The sequence below is a fragment of the Mobula birostris genome, chromosome 9 (genome assembly GCF_030028105.1).
Source record: "Mobula birostris isolate sMobBir1 chromosome 9, sMobBir1.hap1, whole genome shotgun sequence".
Lineage (NCBI taxonomy): Eukaryota > Metazoa > Chordata > Chondrichthyes > Myliobatiformes > Myliobatidae > Mobula > Mobula birostris.
The window spans coordinates 116,032,196-116,053,314 of record NC_092378.1 but is presented as its reverse complement, the minus strand read 5'-3'; the positions used below and the strand labels follow the sequence as shown (position 1 = coordinate 116,053,314).

The following is a 21,119-nucleotide window of genomic DNA, read 5'->3' as shown; positions in this document are numbered from 1 at the left end:
GAGTGGTCCACCGGTCCTCCAGGTTTGGGGGTTCAGCTCAGGGCTAACAACCCTCACTGGTAAAACAAAATTGTTATGGAAACAGCAATGAAGAATCCTTCTACATCTGGGTGCCCAGCCAGGACTTAGACGACTGACAGTAGTGAAAATCGAGGAAGCTACAGACACAATGAAGGAAGCCCTGAACTCCTCCAGAGATGAAGGACCTTCATCACTGCCCTAAACACCAACAGCGTAACAGGAAGACAATATTTAGTGGGATCTAAAGATGTCGCCATGGGCAAGTAACTTGGTTACTGCAGTAACAAATCTGTTTCAATCAGTCCTGATGAAGGAGCTTGGCCCGAAACGACTGCTGTTTAGTCTTTTCACTGGATGCTGCATGACATGCTGAGTTCCTCCAACATTTTGTGTGTGTTACTCTGTTTTCATTTGGTGCTGGGTGATTGTCTTGTATAAAACTTTGCAAGTAAACTAAAGTTCAAATGAGAACAGTACATGGGCTTTTTATTTCTTAGATGGCAAGCAATTGAATTACTCTTGTGGCTTAGTAATGCACATGCACTGGTTGCTATGACAATAGACAGAAAAGCCACAAAACGTCAAAGGATTGCAACAGTCATTAAGACAATTACTTTCAATCAATCTTCATCAATTAACAGACTTTGAATTGTAGGCCAGTACAGTGATGAGATCATTTTATGAAGAACCAAAATTGTGATTGTAATATGACAATTAAGCTGCCAGTAAATCTAGTTTTTCCAACATTGCTCTGTGTTTATTATCAGCAAAAGAGTGCACAGAAATACAAAAACAAATCTTACAAATTCAACAGTACTGTTGGGTTCCTATTAACCCCTTTAGCACTGTAGGTTTGAATAGTTTCTTTTAATATCCTAAACTAAATAAATTTCAACCTGAAGAAATTTCACTCACCAGGCTTTAGCAAAACAACTATTATGTACTTCCTTGAAATACAATTGGCCTTGGAATACATAATATGTTTGTTGTTGGTGTTTTTATTGGAGCCACCAGATGTCGCTGGCGTTCTTTCTCAGTGTGTCAGTGAAACCAGGAAAAAGCATTGAAAAATACTGGAGTCACAGAAGACTGCAGATGCTGGAGTCTGGAGAAAAAAGATAAACCAGAGGGAGAAATAGCAGGCCACACAGCGTCTGTGAAAGCAAAGGGATGATTGACAATTTGGATCAGAATCTTTTATCAGTACTGATGCAAGGTCTTGACCCGAAACATCCCTTTGCCTTTACAGATGTTGCTTAAAGCAGGGGTCCCCAACCTTTTTGCACCGTGGACCGGTTTAATATTGACAATATTCTTGCAGACCTGCCGATGGGGGTCGGGGGGGTGTTCAAGTTCAACAGTGCGTGACAGGGAATGAGGAAAGGTGCAGCTGACTCACCAAATCACATCGCTTCCTCGCGGCCCGGTGGTTGAGGACCACTGGCTTAAAGTGTTGAGTTCTTCCACCAGTTTACTTTCTGCTCACTAAGAAAATATTATGTTGCCATTTTGAACAGAATGAACAGGCTCAAACTTTTCATCCCATTAACAAAAGGACAATGTTTCTCTACAAAAACCTGCCTCCATCTTCACATAAACCTCCATTGGTCCCACTTTTCCATTCCATCATACATTAACAAAAGTATATAACATTAAGAAAATTAATTCAAACATGAAAAATTCTCCAACACGTTTCACTCAGTAAGAATATAGCACCATGAAGGTGCCTGTTGGTATAGAGGCTAAAAGAATTACTGATACAATTCTTCTATTTGCATAGAAACTATGGATTTGATTGCAAGGCCAGGAGATCCTGTCAGATAGGTAGGGACCATTAGGGAGAGAAAACACCAAGACACTTTTTAATGGTCACATAATACACTGATAGCGTCATGGCTGACTGATCTCAATCATTTTCTCCACAACAGATATAGACTTGAAGCCCAGAATCCCAACAAGTTCCAGGCACACACATTCTTTTCCAAACACAAGCTATCTGCATATTACAGATGCTTCTCAATAGGAACATTTTATTTGTCTTTTGTCCTGTTAGCACTGTCTCTCACAGCAAGGAGGAGGTGCCCAAAAGAAAAACAAACGGATTGTGACAATTTCTTAACAAGGTTGTCAAGAAAAGTTGGACATTAATCAGAATAAAGGTCGCCTCAGAACTTCTGTGGATTTTAATACTCCTTATAAAAATAGTGAGTAATATTTTGTTCAAATTCCCACTTCCTTAATTATTCAAATCTGAAGTAAAACTACAAAAGAATCTCTGAAAACATGAAAACAAAGCTAAACGATTGTTAGATTTGTACAGAAGTTCTATAGGGTTGAAGATAATTAGTCTACATTTACATTTTTGGATGATGCATTCAAGCAGTTTGGAAACCAATTACAGTCATCCAGAGAAGTTCTTGCTCATTCTGACACAATTCAAGAGGCCAGAAATTGGGAGGTGTAGGCAGCTGGCAGAGGGTGTATTTACAACATGATGTACAAACAATTTTGAACATCTGGGAATAAGGATATGTAATAGATTCTGTTCTACTTGATGTTGTAATGTATACCCTGTCGACTATAAAGTGAATTCAAACAAGGGTGAACTGTAACCTATTTTGGTTACAAGCTTTGGTCATCTCTACAAATGTTAAGGTATAACTGGCGTATTTCATCAGTCGTAGAGCATTACAGCACAGAACAAGCCAAACTGATATTCTGCCTAGCACCATCAACCCACACCTGGACCGTAGCCCCCATACCCCTCCCATCCATGTATTTATCCAAACCTCTCTTAAACCTCGTCTTATTGTTGCATAAAACTAAAATTAAAATCAGCTGGTGAAATTTGGATTCACAACACTGGCTTCACAATTAACCTGAAGAATGCAGAACCAATGCATAAACTGACTGCTGGGAAAATATATGTGGAAATATTGATTATGAGTGGTCAAATTGAACTGAACTTTATCGAGGAGCTTTGGGGAAGTCTACTAGGAGCTAGCACAAGGATCATCATGTGGGCGGAGCTACAATAGTGCTCGACAATGACTTCTTCGAGTTTGTCTGCAGAAACAGCTTAATTTCTACCTTTATCGTCTCCCTTTTCAAGGTGGATGGGGTTCTATCGAAGACCCTGACTTAGAGCTACACTCAGACAGCGATGGGACCTGCTTCTGGGGCTCACTGACCAGCTGTTTTTCAATATCCCAAGGACATGGTCTAGCACACGAGCATGCCTTTGGGATTCCGAGGCTTTGCGCTCTGTGGACGAGCCGATTCAATGCTGGTGCTGCCAGTGTGGCAGGAGAAAATGGAACATCAGGAACTGCGTATCAGCTGTTGGAGGGCTCTGTAATCGGTGAATCATGCACTCTCTCTCTTTCTTTTGTTGGTTGGGAAGAGTTTGTTGTCAATTCTCAAGTCAGAGAACTCAGAATAAAGCAACACAACAGAGCTTAACACCGTAAATCAGCATTATTGGGGGGGGGTGGAGAGGAGAGAGAGAGAGAGACTGTGCTATATTGAATTATCAGGTGAACAATTAGCTATTGTGGTACTGCAGATCATGGTCTTTCTTGGAGGGCGTTTGTTTGGTGGGTGGAGGCTGATGCTTTTTGCTGAAGTAAATGAGGGTGGGGGAGGGTTGTTGCTTTGCTGCTGCTTGTCTGTGGGGAGGGAGTAGGGAGGCTTTGGGGCTGTAACATTTTTACTGTCACTCCTTCTTTGGGGCATTCTTCAGTTTTTGTGGATGTCTGCGAAGAATAAAAAATTCAGGTTGTATATTGTACATATTCTCTGATATTAAATGGAACTATTGAACTATTGAATATGTAAGTGTTATCTTTCAGAGGCCTTTAGTCAAAGTGGTTTGCCATTAATCCGAAGGGTCACCAATCTTTGCAAGTGCAATTTGGATGTTAACCATTGGAAAGACTTCAATGCCAGCTTTGCATTGCACTTAATTTTAAATGGCAGGGCAAAGTCAATGATACCAATACACTCAGGGGTGGTGACAATAGCAATATAGAGCTCTGATGCTCAGCTCTCATGAACTGGACATTTTGTTAGTACTGGTGTGGAGACCAAGTGTGAAAGACAAAGGATTGGAAACTTGAGAAGTCTCACCAGGAAGGGTACAAGGGACATGGGCATCTGAGACCTGCCAGAGGCATAACAGGAGCAATTTATTGCATTTTATTGACTGGGGTATATAACTGGGTGTTCTGTGCAACCTAGTATCTACTCAGTATCAAAGCAGCACAATCATCAACAACCATCTCCTATAAACTCCCCTTTTGTTAATACTTCATAATAAAGTACAAGGCACACTCTACTTCTAAAGACAGCAACAATCACTCACTACTACTAACTAATAAAACGTAACTGGAATTAACTCAGTAGTAGAATCAGCTAGAATACCACTCTTAAATTTTTCAAATGTCAAATAAATATTGAAGCTGGTATCAAAGGAGATTAATCTAATGTTTTCTGCCTGTGTTAGTTTTAAGTGTATCACAAATCATTTAAAAGAGAGAAGAAAAAGTCATTTTGGCTTCATCTCCAGTAAAACTGGAGATTTCCAGGCCCAGCCAATACATGGATTCCCTATCCCCTTCAACATTTCAAAGTTACGGAGCAAAGGCAGGAGAATGGGGTTGAGAGGGATAATAAATCAGCCATGACGGAATGATGGGCCAAATGGCCTAATTCTGTCCCTATGTCTTCTGGTCTTACAGTGTCTTTGCTGTGGTGATCACTGCATGCTTAGTCAAGGGCAAGCACTTATATTTCATGGTCCAGTCACAAGTAGATGGGCTCTTTGGCTCACAGTGGAACTGTATAATCAGAATTGGCTAATACTTAGCTGAAACTAAGATCAATAACACAGTATTTCTATATTCACTGTAAGCACAAATACTATTAGTTTGCAGCACAGAAAAAGGCCATTTGGCACAAGAGGTCTATGCTGGTGTTTACGCTCTGCAAGATCTTGCTTCACTTCACCCTATGTATAGTACTGCATTCACGTTTCCCTCATATAACATATCCAACTAACCCTTAAGTGCCCCAACACATGCAAAAAATGCTGGTGAACGCAGCAGGCCAGGCAGCCTCTATAGGAAGAGGTACAGTCGACATTTCGGGCCAAGACCCTTCGTCAGGACTTACTTCCAGCCAGTTTTTGTGTGTGTTGCTTTATTTCCAGCATCTGCAGATTTCCTCGTGTTTGCATTCTTAAATGTCCCAATGCCATTTTCCTCCACGAGACCGCATGGGAACATTAACCATACATAAAATCTGAAACCCATGTCAACACTAGTATGTTAAATGTCACTCCAATTTTGGCACTATATATTATGTCTTTTACCTCAAGGCACAAGGCAAGATGACACACAACAAGATTTGGCACAGAATAGTAGTGTAACCCATGTACTTACAATTTAAAGGGGGTACAAATTTATCTTGGTCATTGGCACTATTAAAGTTAATGGAGTTAAACACAAGTGAGGGAGGACAGTGGGCTGCTGGTACTTCTGCACCCATTTGAAAGTGCAACCAAAGGTTTCACCAAGGCCCCTCCAGTGGTCTCCTTACACAAGGCAATTGTAGATGTGAGGAGCCCCTCTCAGACAATGCAGCACAATCTTAGGGACAAAAATCTGTCTCCCGGCTTTATCTCAGCCAATTTGCAACACTTGTTTTCAGAGGTGTTATTCTGCCTACAATGATTCCCAACTCGTTACAATTTTGAAAAAAATTATTAAGTACAACCACAGGAGCTATCTAAGAGATACTCAATTAAATCGGATAATAACATGAGTCTTCAAGGGGTTCCATAGACCCCCATAGCGTAGCAGTTAGCGCTAGACAACTGAAGGTTTGGGCATCAGAGTTCGGAGTTCATTGTCAGCGTAAGTTGTAAGAAGTTTGTGCGTCCTCCTCCTCGTGGAATACATGGGCTTTCTCCAGGCGTTCCAGTTCCTCCCATAGTCCAAAGGCATGCCAGTTAGTAGGTTAATTGTCCTGTGGTTAGGCTAGGGTTAAATCAGTGTTGCTGGATGGTGTGGCTTGACGGGCCGGGAGGGCCTATTCCACCTTTATCCCAATAAATAAATAAATAGAACTGTTTGGGATCTAACAGCAGTATTAGCTTAGACTATCATGTTCAACTTTGCATGGACTTTAGTTGTCTTCCAACTTTGAGGTTTAAGAAGTAAATGAAGATCAGGCTTGTGGGGTTGAAAGGCCCATTTCTGTTTCTTTGAGTATTCCAGGAAGGGGGTGACCATTAGACCGAACTGTCAGAAACTTCAGCTTCTAGCTTGACTCAGGGTTTTGAGCTTTGTTTGAGAGTCATGAGCAAAGGGTATATAAGAATTGCTACTTCAGGCTTAGTTCTATTTTCAAAGCATCAGAGACGGGGAGACATTTACAGTTTATTACCTCTAAAAAGTATTACAGGTAAGCTGTTAGTGTTTATATTTGAACGGAATGATTATACTGTAATAACAGGATTTTAGCCGGCTCCTTAAAAGATCTCAGTTGTATATTTCATAAAATGTTTAATCCAGTGTCAAATTTTAACCTTGTCAGGTCATAGACTTCAAGGATGAAGTAATACCTATAGACAATTTTTCAGCCATTGAATGTGCACCACAGAAAGAGACCTTTAGGCCAATCAAACCCTGTTGATGCTAATGCTCCAGATATGCCCTTTCTCACTGAGTTCCGCTGGATGGTCTCAGGCCTGAAGCACTAATTGCGTTTCCCTTTCCCTAGATGCTGCCTGACCTGCTGAGTGTTTTCTACCTTTCATTAGATTTCTTACACCTGCGTTTTTTTAATATATTTAAGCTCCTCCCACTCTTGTTCTTACTCATTATGACACAGAAAGAGGCCATTTCGTCCATCAGGACCATAATAGGCTCTTAGTAGAGCAATCCCATCATTCCCATCCAAGTCCCTCCTTATTTCCCAGGATTCTTGCAACTTGCTTCCATTCACATGCCCACCAACTATGCTTGGATTATTTTTGTCACTTTCCTGCATGAAGAGGGAACTTACAGAGGTGAGTCTACCAACATGTGTTTGGGATGCGAGAGAAAACCAAAACACCCAAGGGCCACTCATCTGGTCACAGGGTGAATGAGCAAGTTGCATACAGACAACGTCTGAGGTCAGGACTGATCCCGGCTTACTGGTTCCGGAGCTGTAAGGCAGCATCACTAACTGGTGTGGTCTTAGTTCATCTTTCTCACAGCATAACCTAGGTTATCTTTCATGCATGCATTTAGCTTCAATGAAAGAAGATAGGACTTTAATGTGATGTTGTGGTCCTCAAAACTTACTAACGTGGGAAAGAACTCCTTGAGGATGAATTGCAGAAAAATTCTTTACATAAGTATATTTAATGGGCTGAGAAAGAATGACAGGTATTCCTCCTGTTTGATATGGGGGTACACCCCATCATTCATTGAATAATGAAGCATTAAAACTTGTATACTTACTGTTACCAGGTAAGAGTTTAGCTACACTGTAAATGTAAATGAACAATGGGAGTCTCACTATGTCCATAATCATGATTGACAGTCTCCACTCAAATATTATAGAACAAAATAAAACCATATGTAAATGCATCTGATGAATATACGGAGCCTAATTCTGGTGATTTTTTTTTTAGAAATACTGTGCAGGTATACTAACACAGTCATCAAGAAATCACAATGGATCAAAAGACTTGCTGTTTAAGCCAATTAACCTCCTGTGGAAAATACCACCAAATATTATATCGCAAAATTACAACTTTCTCCCTCACTTCTTCCAGGCTAGATTCAGTTACCAAGAAGAAAGGAGTTCTTCTGTAGGTGGACATACAAACTGTAAAATAGTCGACAAAAAAATGGTAAAATGGTAATGATCAGGCACTCTAAGATAAAGTTTTAGGATGCTGAAAAGACTATCCGTGATTTCAATGAGTGACCTTTCTTCCTGAGGCATCTTCAAACACTTCTTGTCCTCGCTGAAGATCCCATCTAATCCTAGAGGACAAGCACAGCCTAAAGGAAGCTCCAGACAGATTGGGGAAAGCAGTCTATGAGCCTGAGATGGCACGCAACAAGCAATGTTTCTGTAGGACGAATTAAATATCCCTTAGTATTTCTTCATTTACCCTGCAAGGGAAAATAACCACACCTTAATGCACACCAATCACAGGAGAATCCTTGCACATAATTTATTATAATTTCTTTCCGGTTGAATCTACACATCACTTTCATGATGGATGATTCCATCATTTACTGAATACACAGTAAGATATCATGGCATAGTTTTAATAGATGAAGGGATGGTCATTTATCTTTTTAGGTTATGCCCAGTCAGAAATACAATATAGAAAGTGGCCATTTAGCATATCGTGCCAGTCCTGGATCTTCCTAAAGCTATCTAATAGAATCTGGAAGAGTTCAGCCCTGGAACAGGCCCTTCTGCCCACAATCTCTGTGTTATCGTGCCAACCACTTAATAGTATCCCTTATCCTCTCTCAAAGCCTTGTATTTTTCTTCAATTATTGATCAAATTACCTTTTGAAAGTAAGCGTTGAATCTGCACCTAAATATCAGATGAACAAACACACATCTAGTAGCTGGGACAGTACACGTGGAACTTTCCAACACACACCCTGATTTAGGAAGAATTCTGTACCTGTTGTTTGTAGAGACACTATTTAAATTTAGCTGTAAAACAATTTGGTGTCTGTCTTGCTCTATCTTGTGTTCAACTTATTAGCTTGTTATTTAAATAGCATATGTCTTTTGGTATTGTGTTTAACCGGTAGCACAAAAGATTCATCAAAGACCCCTGAGTAAATACATGATGATTTTGATAATCAAGAATCATAACATCAGGAAAAGAGTCGAGCATCTTACATCTGGCTGACATGAACCTATTTGATGAGGGGCATTCAGATATCCAATATAGAGAGTGTGGGTGGGCAGAGATGATTTTAAACAGGAGGTCTTGTGATAAAACCTCCCGGAAGGCATTCAGAAAACATTGACAGCTCTCAGGAGAATGGAGCTGCTCACCAGCATGTCAGCACCTTCAGGGGAGAACAATTCGGAGAGAGAGAATGGATTTCAGAGACATTTCTCTTAAGAGAATATGATTTTGCATATCTGGATGGATTATGGGAAGACACACTGAATAATTGATAAAAGTACATTGTTTGTTGAAGTGACATAAACAGATAATTTTAAGTTAGTAAAGTTCTAAATCATGAATATTTTAGGATGGTTTTGCACTAATCTCTGAAATCTAAAGACATAAAAGCACAAAATGAAATGGAACAGGAGGCAGAGAGGCACTGTACCCATTGCGCTTGTGTCAGCTCTTTATAAGAACAATCCAACGCATCTGACTCTCCTTCCCTTTTTCCAATAGCGCTATAAATCTTATCTTTCATGAAGTCCTCCAATTCCCCTTTGAATGTTATGAGTTAATTTGCTTCTGCCCCGTAACAGGCAGTGAACACCAGACTGTAACACCTCACTGTGTAACTATTTTTCCTCATGCCATCTCTGCTTCATTGGACAACTATCCTAATGCCGTGGGAAGTAGTTTCTGCTAATTTACTTTTCCAAAGTCTTTCATAGTTTTGAACCTAGATAGCTACATTTATTGTGGTCAATGCTGAATGTCAGATTAGGACTGAAACTGGCCTGAGTGAAATGAAGACCATAAGACCTTAGGACATAGGAGAAGAATTAGGCCATTCGCCCATCAAGTCTGCTCTGCCATTTGATCATGGCTGATTTATTTTCCCAATCAACTCCATTCTCCTACCTTCTCCCCACAACCTTTGACGCTCTTACTAATCTGAAACCCGTCAACCTCTGTTTTCAATATGACTTGGCTTCCACAACCATCTGTGGCAGTGAATCCCACAGATTTACCAACCCTAGCTAAAGAAATCCCTCCTCATCTCTGTTCAACAGAGATTGCTTGATAGCGCTAGCCATTACCGATCGGGATTCGATTTCCACCATTGCCTGCAAGGAGCCCATGTGCTCCCCTTGTTGGCAGCAAACACTGCTATTCCTTACTATGCCTTAAATGTTATGTAGGAACAAATTAATATAATTAGCATTAACATAAACCTTGTGGAAACAGTGAACTGGAGGGTTTTTTACATTCAGTCTCGTGGCTCAACTGGAAATGCCTGAACCAGTGGTCAGAAGATGAAGTGTCGAGCTGATTAGTGAAACCCAAGAAATAACTGAGGAATAAAGCACAACGTCAGACACCAAGGTGAACTTGGCTGTCAAAGCTCATGTTGCACAGGAAGTGACATTGCAAAAGCCTCTCCATGGTGGAGGGGATCAGCTTGGTTTGGGTTGGGTAGGGACTTCAAAGCTTTATAGCCAATAATATTAAAGAAGATAATAAAAGTTTCCTCTGATACATAAAGTGTAAAAGAGAGGTGAGTGTAGATATCATATGGCTGGAAAATGTTGCTGGAGAGGTAGTATTGGGGGGATGAGGACATGGTGGACAAAATTAATAGGTATTTTGCATCAGTCTTCACTGTGGAGGACACTAGCAATATGCCGGAAGTTTGAGAGTGTCAGGGGACAGAAGTGGGTGAAGTTGCCATAACTAGGGAGAAGTTTCTTGGGAAACTGAAAGGTCTGAAGGTAGATAAGCCACCTGGACCAGAGAGTATACATCAAGGGTTATGAAAGAGGTGGCTGAAGAGACTGTGGAGGCATTAGTAATGATCTTTCAAGAAATAGTTGATTCTGACATGGTTCCAGAGGAATGAAAAATCACAATTGTCACTCCACTCTTCACCAGGATACTTAGGAGCACATAATAAAATAGGCCATAGTCAGCATGGTTTCCTTAAGGGAAAATCTTGCCTGATAAAAATGTTGAAATTCTTTGAAGAAATAACAAGCAGGACGGACAAAGGAGAAACTGTGGATGTTATGTACATAGATTTTCAGAAGACTTTAAGAAGGTGCCACACATGAGGCTGCTTAACAAGTTGATAGCCCATGGTATTACTGGAGAGATATTAGCATGGATAGCACATTGTTGATTGGCAGGAGGCAAGGAGTGGGAATAATGGGAGAATTTTCTGGTTGGCTGCCAGTAACCAGTGTGTTCTACAGGGGATTATGTTGGCACTGCTTCTTTTAAGCGGACAGTTACTTGGACGACAGAATTGATGGTTTTGTGGCCAAGTTTGCTGACAATACAAAGGTAGGTGGAAGGGCAGGTAGTTTTAAGGAAGTAGAGAGGCTACAAAAGGACTTAGATAGATTAGGAGATTGAGAAAAGAAGTGGCAAATGGAATATAGTGTTGGGAAGTGTTGGGTCATGCACTTTGGCAGAAGAAATGAAAGAGTAGACTATTTTCTAAATGGAGAGAAAATTCAAAAGTCTGAGGTGCAAAGGGACTTGAAAATCCTCGCACAGGGTTCCCTAAATGTTAAATTCCAGTTTGAGTTGGTAGTGAGGAAGGCAATTGCAATGTTAGCGTTCACTTGGAGAAGACTAGAATGTAAAAACAAGGATGTAATGTTTACGCTTTATAAAGCACTGGTGAGGCCTCACTTGGAGTATTGTGAGCAGTTCTGGGCCCCTTATCTAAGAAAAGATGTGCTGATATTGGAGAGGGTTTAAAGGAGGTTTCTGGGATTGAAAGGCTTATCATATGAGAAGCGTTTGATGGCTCTGGGCCTCTACTCACTGGAATTCAGAAGAATGATGGGTAACCTCATTGAAATCTATCGAATGTTGAAAGGACTCAATAGAGTGGATGTGGAGAGGATGTTTCCCATGGTGGGTGAGTCTAAGACCAGAGGACACAGCCTCAGAATGGAGGGGCGTCCTTTCAGAATGGAGGTAAGGAGAAATTTCTTTAGCCAGAGGGTGGTGAATCTGTGGAATTGGTTGCCACTGGTAGCTGTGGAGGCCAAGTCATGGGGTATATTTAATGCAGAGGTTGATAGATTCTTGAAGGGCATGAAGTGATACTGGGAGAAGGCAGGAGGCGGGGCTGAGAGGGAAAATGGATCAGCCATGATGAAATGGCGGAGCAGACTCGATGGGTCAAATGGCCAAATTCTGTTCCTATACCTTATGGTCTTATGGTCTTTATCCAAGCCACAGAGTCAATGGAACTGAAATTCTATACATTTGCTCACCCCTAGTCAGATTGTGAAGAGAGCCTTTGTTTAGAGTCTTGTGGTGAAAGAACTGTTGATTGTTTCAGTGTGAATACATGAAGTGTGAGACATACTGGTCAAGCTGAACGTGACGTAGGCCACTGCCGATCCTAGAGTTAGTCCAGACATGTAGGACACAGTCATGGTGTTACCTGTAAAAAATGGAAGAGACAATGAATGTCTTCCAGCTGGTCACTACAGCACACAAACCTGATCTCATTCAATATCCTTCACGAGTCTCGTCCAGCTCAGAACACACTGTTTGGTTGACCTACCACACCTCTGGTTCAACATTGCATTGACTTTTTAAAATTCATAGCAACACAGACGAAATGCTGGAGGAACGCAGCAGGCCAGGCAGCATGCATGAAAATGAATAGATAGTCGGTGTTCTGGACTGAGTCATTTCTTCAGGACTGAGAAGGAAGGGGAAGACACCAGAATAAAAAGGTGGGGGGGGAGAGGAAGGAAGCTAGGTGGAAGGTGATAGTTGAAGGCCAGGTGGGTGGGAAAGGTGAAAGGCTGGAGAAGAAGGGATCTGATAGGAAAGGAGAGTGGACCATTGGAGAAAGGAAAGGAGGAAGGGACCCAGGGGTAAGTAATAGGCAGTTGAGAAGAGGCAAAAGGTCAGAGTGGGAAGAGAGGAAAGATGGGGGGAGGAATTCATTCTTGGTTTCTGGTCAATTTCTGGCATTGCCTTCCCTACAGCTAACAGAGATCTCTGGGTGCTTGTAATTCTGAAGCTGCACTCAAGCACACAATTGCCAACCCCATTAGATGAATGTGCCCAGAATTTAAAATGTTTGGTATTTTAGATGATTATGACAAAAGATTCTGGGATGGAACCTGAATGGCCAAAATGAGTTGGAGCTCATTAGTCCTGAAGTAGCATTAACTTTGTATTGGACGCCAGTGTGGGTTGGGAGACACCTCTGGAAATATTCAAGATATTTCACACTATGGAGTCAGTCACCCCATACTGGTTTGTTGTAGCCCATTTAAAATATTTATCAACTGTAGAATAGTTTAAACTGAAGTGCCTGGGTCTCTGGGCTTCAAGAAATCACAGTATAAGTGTTTGAAACACTGCTTTCTTGCATTCACAATAAAATGGTAGAATGGCCAAGAAAATAAATGAAACTGCAAACTTAAGAATGTCTGTTTTGGATTCTTTTTGGATGAAATCCATCAAACCGGTCTCGTCTAAGCTTCCAGAAAAGAGAACAGCTATCAGTTAAACTTCAGCTAAAGTCAGTTTTTCACTCCCCTTATCAATCCCACCTGGAGAGTGTCACTCAACCATCACTCATGCTGATGTAATTATTTCATGGAAATCATTCTCAGAATAAACTTGGTCTGAATATTTATGTACAGCTTTGCAATCTGCTTCACGCCAGCTGAACATAAATGACAATTCTGACAACATGCCAATCTTTGCATCACTGGAATTTGGAACACAAATCTTCTGCAGGCATCTGATCCACTTGGAGGCAGGCCTTAGGTTTACTCTGCACTGGACACTCTGGAGCTATTGCTACAGCCACAAGTCTAAGGGACAGAAGAGAATCACAGAACATTATACCACAGAAAGAGACCATTGGGCTTATTAATCTAATTTCAACTCCTTAGTTTTTTTTACACAGAGGTAACTTAACCTTTAACTGCCTCTTATATTTGTTTATTCTTTGTCTTGGAAACAGATATTCTGCTGCACCTGTCAATGCTTCTATTGCCATTTCTCAGATGAAAAATTCAAGGTAAATTTTATTATCAAAGTACAACTATGTCACCATGTACAACCCTGAGATTCATTTTCTTGTAGGCATACTCAGCCAATCTGTAGGAAAGTAGCCATAAAGGACCAGTGAAAGATCAGCCAGAGTGCAGAAGACAACAAACTGAGCAAATGTCAATATAAATAATTTGCAATAAATAATGAGAACATGAGATAATGAGATAAAGTCCTTGAACGTGAGATCATTTGTTGCGGGAACATTTCAATGATGGAGCAAGTGAAGTTGAGTGCAGTTATCCCCTTGTATTCAAGAGCCTGATGGCTGAGGGGTAGTAACCATTCTTGAATCTGGTGGCATGAGCTTTGAGGCTCTTGTACCTTCTACCTGATGGCAGCAGTGCGAAGAGAGCATGAACCTCTGAGCAGGGATCTCTGATGATGAATGCTGCTTTCCAATGACAGTGTTTCATGTAGATGTGTTCAGTGGATGGGAGGGCTTTACTCATGATGTACTGGAACAAATCCACTATTCTTTTGTAGGATTTTCCAGTCAAAGACATTGGTGTTTCCATATGAGGCTGTGATGCAGCCTGTCAATACACTCTCCACCACACACCTATAGATGTTCGTCAAGGTTTTAGATGTCATGCCGAATCTTCAAAGAACATTAATGCAGCTGAAGGAAAGTTGGGTTTCTGACCAAGGGCTTCCACTGCATTGAGTGGTGTTGAGCATTGTTCACCTGCAGTTGTCATTGCCCAAGCACAGAATTGTGACCCTGTAAGAACTGTGGGCCCAGATTTAAATGGAACTTGAGAGCTATCAAAATAGATGGCCTACTGAATGAAAATATTTTTTCTTTGTAAACCTTGAGAGTGAATGGTGAGGGTTTCTTTGACTCCTAGAAGCATAAAACACAGACTAAATGCTTTCGAATCACCCACACTCAACAAAAGCTTGCTTTTAGCTAAGGGTCAATGGGTGGGACAAATCAGGAAGAACCCTGCCTGATGCCACAGCTTCACTAAGTGAGAGATTGGGCAAAAGTGAGTGACAAGGGGATGGGAAAATTCAATTCATTGCAGCTGCACCGCAGCTTTGTAGAAAGCAATATTTCCTCAATACTGATCACAACATCCAGGCCACTAGGATTAACACACTGAACAGACTTTGTAAACTTACAAACCAAGGAAATTGAAGGGAAGACTTGAACTCCTTTGGCCTCTTTTATGAGCTCTGTATATGTCCCAAATCATATTTTACAGTGCAGACATTATTGTAATGCTGGAAACGCAACAATTGATTGAACACAGCAAACTCCCCAAACCAGTATTGCAATAGATGGCCAGCCAATCTGTGTTAATTGATGGGGCTGGGTCTGTTACCTTTTGTATACCCTATTCCATCCAAAAAAATATTTCTTTAAAAGTGCAAAGAATGTTGCACACTGCCAATGAGTTTCTAGTTTGGTGTAGATACATTACCTGCAATTCTTTAGCCATAGCAAATCATTTCCTCATTAACAACATTCTGATGGAGGACCTTGCATTGGGAGTGCTTAATCTGGGACTGAACGGTCTCTGAGTCTTTAGATACGAGTATCTCAATAATAAATTCCAGACTGCATGTGCCTCTTTATTATCAATGGAACAACACTGGGGGATCAGCAGTGGAGAGAATCAGCTGATGTAAATTCCTGGGCTTTATCATATTGGATGACCTGTTCTAGATCCAGCACATCGATCCAATCAGAAGGAAAAGCACGGTAGTGTTTTCACTCTCTCTGGAGGTTTGGCTTGTCTGTGAACACTCCAACAACCTTCAAATTGTGTACTGTTAAAAATATCCCTTCTGGTTGTGTAATGGTCTGGTATGACAACTCAAGTACACAACAAAGTAAGCAGCCGAGAGAGTTATGGACTCTTTTGGAGTGATTTTTGGGATTAGCACGTTTACATTTAGCAAATGACTTTGGCCACTATTCTTCACATCTGAATATGTATTGTGGACTTAATTTGGAGTGCAGCTCTGAACAGTGGGTTCCAAAAAGCCGTGAATCCCAGACCAGACAATGCTGATTAAAATTCTCTTGGATGTCTGTGGTGTACGTGCGAATCGGGAAATGTGATGTTTGTGTGTAATTTCAAAGAAAGCGTGGTCCTCACTTTGTAAATATGGAGTTGCCCTTTGATGTTCAGCACATAAAATATCAAGCCCCACATTCGGCCAGCAGACCATTTGACCAAAAGCGTCTCCAAAAGATGTCTATTGTGATAGTACCCATAGGAGATGCTGCTTCAAGAAGACAACATCCATCATCAAATATCCTTACCATCCAGGCCATGTTATTTTTTATAGCAACTGTTGGTCAGGAGGTACAGGAGCCTGAGGTTCAACAACATCAGGTTCAAGAACATCTACTGCACTTCCCTTCGTTCATTTGGTTCTTGAACCAACTGACAAAACCTTGATCAATGTAGTTTAGCAACACTATGATCACTTTACACTAAAATTGACTTTCTTTTTCTAATTGTGTTTTTTTAAAAATGTGTACAGGTTATGTTTAATTTATGTATTCTTGAGAATGCTGGTTGTATGATGCAATGTGCTTGTGAAGCTGTGTTACGAATAAGATTTTTATTGGTCCTGTGCATACATTTACTTGTACATATGACAATAAACTTGACTGGAGATGAGAACTGCAACTGCTCAAATTGGTCAACCAACAGATCTGAAAGGTTTTTATTTTGGTAAAATTTATAAACACATAACTAACTACAAAATCTTCAAGTAGATGTTTAATGTTGCTGCGAAATGGAAATGTTCCTTCAACTCTTCCTTCCACTATGAGGAGCATGGCAGCCCATGAAACATAACCCAACTCTACCACTACCACAATTCATCTGAAATTCAGCGGCTGTTTTGCTGTCTATAGATTGGACTCCTCAAGTGAGCTGCTGACTGTTTACTCTTGTTCTTCCCTCGATAAACTTGAGGTCATCTAAATCATTGTTCAGCATGTCCTAGCTCACACTGTTCTGTTCATCTATCGCCCTTATTAAAACGGACCTACTTTGGCTTCTAGTCAAGCTGTACATCAATTTTTAATTTGTTATCATTCTTATAAAATTCTTTCATGGTCTTCTCTTCCTCTGTAATCTCCATACCATTGATCCTCCAAGAATCCATGCTCCTCTATATCTGTGTTTTCAGCTAATCCCTGGATTTAACAGCTCCATTATGGACTGCAGGGCTTGTAGCTGCTATACCCTTAAGTCCTGGAATTACTTTCCTAAACTTCTCTCCCTCTCTGAAGTATCCTTTTCCTCGTATAAGACCACCTCTTTGACCAGGCTTTTGGTTTTCTGTCCTAATAAATTTTTGAATATGATACCATAACAGCAATGCTTGTTTGAAATGTTCTAAGATGTTTTTGCAACTTTAATTTCACTCTACAGTTGAGCCTCGTTGTAGTGGTGGTCCTGTATATGAAACAGAGGAAATAAGCAGGCTGGTTCTGGACCAAGCAGAACAGAGTGAATCATTTAAGACTGCCAGGAACAACAATCAATAAATTGATGACCTTTCAAGTTTAGAGTAGCACAAATCCACTTGAGATCCAATTGTAATAGTGTTTTTCTCCTACATTGAAGTGGCTGCTTCTAATAGCAGGCATGGTGGTTGCCATGGCAAAATCAATTTTCTTTTATCGGTGACTCTGAGAAAGCAGATGCAAGTGAAGCAGCTGCTGCTTACCTGCCAGCTCTCTCTGCTCCGGGCTGACTTTGCCAGCTGCCAAGATCATGGGCACACTCCCAAAATAGCCATTCGAAATTCCCATTAGCAAAGAAAAGACACACGGCCAGGCTGGGTGGCTGAAAACCGGCCGGTCGCTTGGGAGCACACACAGCAAGAAGAGTGGGATGAATATAACTCGGGTGCAGGAAAAGGCCAGGAGGTGAAGTCCCTTCCAGTCGTATGGTAAAGCTGCAAGGATCTGTAAGAGAAACCAACGGGCTAATGAAAAAGGGTTAGAACGTAATTTCACCCTCTGATGCAAAGAAAGGTTCCTTTCATCCAAACTTCACAATGCTCAAGAGATGGTAAAAGGGCACAACATCAGTACTGACTAATTCAGGCCTCAATTACAATCTCATTCACATCTGTGTATAGAATACATACAGATGGGGCAGGGCGGCAGTGGTGGAGAGGGGTTTGAGTTTTTTTTAATTGAACAAAATAAACTATTCATAATTTTAAGAAATTACAGGAATAAACAGTTCAATGCCATTTCATTCTTTACACGCATGGTCAATGTTTTCCATACTGATTTATACACATTAATAACACTCATGTGACTCTCTGGTGTGGTATTCTAGCTATTACAATAATCCTCCTTCCATCTATCCCCCTCTCTCCAGTAGGGGAAGAACCCTACACCATGGTCCATCCGCTCTGAGCTGCACACCAAGCTTCACCGCATCCCTCAGCACGCACTCCTGCAGCCCGGGAAGTGCCAGTCAAAAGCATTCTTCCACGGACATCTCGACGTGCTGGTAGATGAACAAGACCCGGGCCGACCACAGAGCGGCTTTCACCGAGCTGATGATCTGCCAGCAGCACGCGATGTCTGTCTCCACGTGTGTCCCTGGGACCAGCCCGCAGATCAGGGAGTCCTCTGTTACACAGCTGCTCAGGATGAAATGCGACGCAGGCCTCGTTGCATCTTTCTCCAGGCCCTCTTTGCAAACCCACAGCCCGCAAAGAGGTGAGCTGCTGCCTCTTGGCTGCTATGGTCACCCCGTGATCAGCGGGATGAGGGAGTGATGCAGGAGGGACATGACTGGGAGGACCCTTCTCCACTGTCTGCCAGGCAAGGTCTCGGTCAAAGGTGTTGGTCTGGAAGAACCTTTCAACGGAGGACAGGTAGTCCGACAATGTCCAGCTGGCTGGCACGGAGGGCAGACCCATCCTTTGCGACACCATGGACAGATAGAACCTTGGCACAGGGTGGTACTTGGTGCCCATGTATTTAGGTTCCACACACACGGCCTGATGCAGCCATACACAAAGGTGGTCATCAGAGTGGGGGCAACTTTGCTCCCGTTGTCCAGGGACTTGTGCGTTGTGATTCATATGACCCGCTCCATCCTGGATCTCCAGATGAACCTGAAGACAGCTCAGCTGATTCCCAAACCAGAGGAGTGGGAATGGGCCATGCGGCAGCCCTGAGGGCACCTCACACCTGATGACTAGGCTCTGCCCAATTATCGATAGGGAGTGCCCTCCCTGCTGTCCCAATTTCTGTTTTAGCTTCCCAGTCTGCTCCAGCCAATTCTTCTTGTACACCTCGGCCCCTCCGAACCAGATCCCCAGCACCTTTAGTTCTGATAAGGACACTGAATCGGCCAAGCCAGTTGCTGAAGAGTATGGCCTCATTCTTTGTGCGGTTAACCCTGATCTCTTATGCTGGTTGCAGGTGCTGATCAATAGTGGCAAACTGAGCTGAAGATAGTGGCATTGTTAATGCACGGGTGGGATGGGGAGGCATGGGTTTCGCTTGGGTCTCTCCACTGCCCAGCAGCTTCACCCCTCTAATGCTCTCACCCTTCCTGATGGTTTTGGCAGAGGGTTCTACACAACACACAAACAAGACAGAGGAGAGTGGGACACCCTTCTGGTCTCCAGACTTGACGGGGAAGCTACCTATTGACTTGGACAGAGCTGTTAGATCCAATTCTGGAATGAGTTCCCATAATCATTTTATTTGGATTCCAACACTGCCAACTCTGCTTGAATGTACCCCTGCCCCCAACTGCCCTGTTCCCACTTTTCAATCGAGGATATTGATCCTCGCACACAACTGGAAAGGAAAGTGCCCCTTGTTAGCCAGTCGGATGATACTGAGTGCTAATTGCGTATCGTGTAGTCAAACACACTTTATCCCCATCTCCACATTCTCCAGGCTTCTTAGAATATATCAAGTTTCACTCAGAAAGACATTGTCAAAATGCAATCACTAGTTCTCTGAAGGCACAGTAAACAGATAAATAATTAAAATATATTGGAAGCACTGAGAATAAATCTCCAGAGGCTTATCAATAGCCTTTAAATCCTGAAATCTTCACATCTGTGTTCACATAAAATTTTGCGCATATTTCCAACCATGTAAAAAATTTACAGCATGCTAATTGAGTAGAAGTTCGTGGACTCCAAGGTAATCAATGGGAATTGCACTGTTAGGCATTAAGGATTTCATTGCTTTGGAAACAGTCGGCAGATTGATTATCAGAACTACCTATGATCAATAAAGAATAATAAGCTGTAATTTTCAAAGAGGTGAAATCACAAATGAGGGCATGCAAAGCTTCAGTGGCTAATGGATGTCTTTAAAATGACATTGACTGAAAATTTAGAGCCATTACTCTGTTAATATTTGCAGTGAAGGGGTTGCATTCTTAGGGCATTCAAAAAGAATAACAAAAAAACTTTCACTTAGAACATTTCACAACCTTGAGATGAGCAAACATGCTTTACATTCGAAATACAGTCACTGATGCAATGTTGTAAATCCAGGAGGTTTTCATCTCAGTCATCTCTAATGTATTATGTATTATACCAGCCAATAGTGGTGTTAACTGATTAATATTAACAGCAAATAGTTACTGTGAGGCTTAGGGTTAGGGTTAGGGTCTTACCTTTCCCACAAAATCAGAGAGGTTAAAGATGGCCATGATGAGAATTGGCAGCCATTCTCCTAGAGTGCAGTTCCGAATTTCAGACTCCAGGCCAGGAAAGAGGCAGAGAGTGATGAAATACGTTAGAGCAATGGAAAGCATGTAGGGCCATATGACGCCAGCCACAATATATCGGTGTAGAATGATATCTGCAAAAGGACAGATGGCAAAACAACACCCTTTTAGAAAAATGTTGCCATGATAGGAAACACTTCAATGCTTTTAAATGGTAAGTTTGCCATTTAAAAATCGATATACAACCAAAGTCCAAGTCCAGGGCTGCCAGATTGCAGCTAACATTAACGAATTTAAAAATGTTCATGTGGATTACTTCTGGTTGTAAATATCCATGCATCTCCAATAGAGCTACTGTGCATGCAGATTTGTAGAAG

General features: G+C 41.6%; 1 protein-coding gene across 1 annotated transcript in view; it reads right to left on the bottom strand.

Moving 5' to 3' along the window:
• Positions 1–7,771: 7,771 nt before the first annotated feature.
• The window catches only part of slc29a4a (solute carrier family 29 member 4a), a 58,375-nt gene continuing 45,027 nt past the window's right edge, over positions 7,772–21,119 (bottom strand). The window contains exons 8-11 of the mRNA XM_072269509.1: positions 20,689–20,876; positions 17,747–17,987; positions 12,235–12,407; positions 7,772–8,195 (exon numbers count right to left, since the gene is read on the bottom strand). Of these exons, the coding sequence (XP_072125610.1) occupies positions 12,265–12,407; positions 17,747–17,987; positions 20,689–20,876 (572 nt within the window). The 3' untranslated portion in view covers positions 7,772–8,195; positions 12,235–12,264. The remainder of the gene's footprint in view (positions 8,196–12,234; positions 12,408–17,746; positions 17,988–20,688; positions 20,877–21,119) is intronic.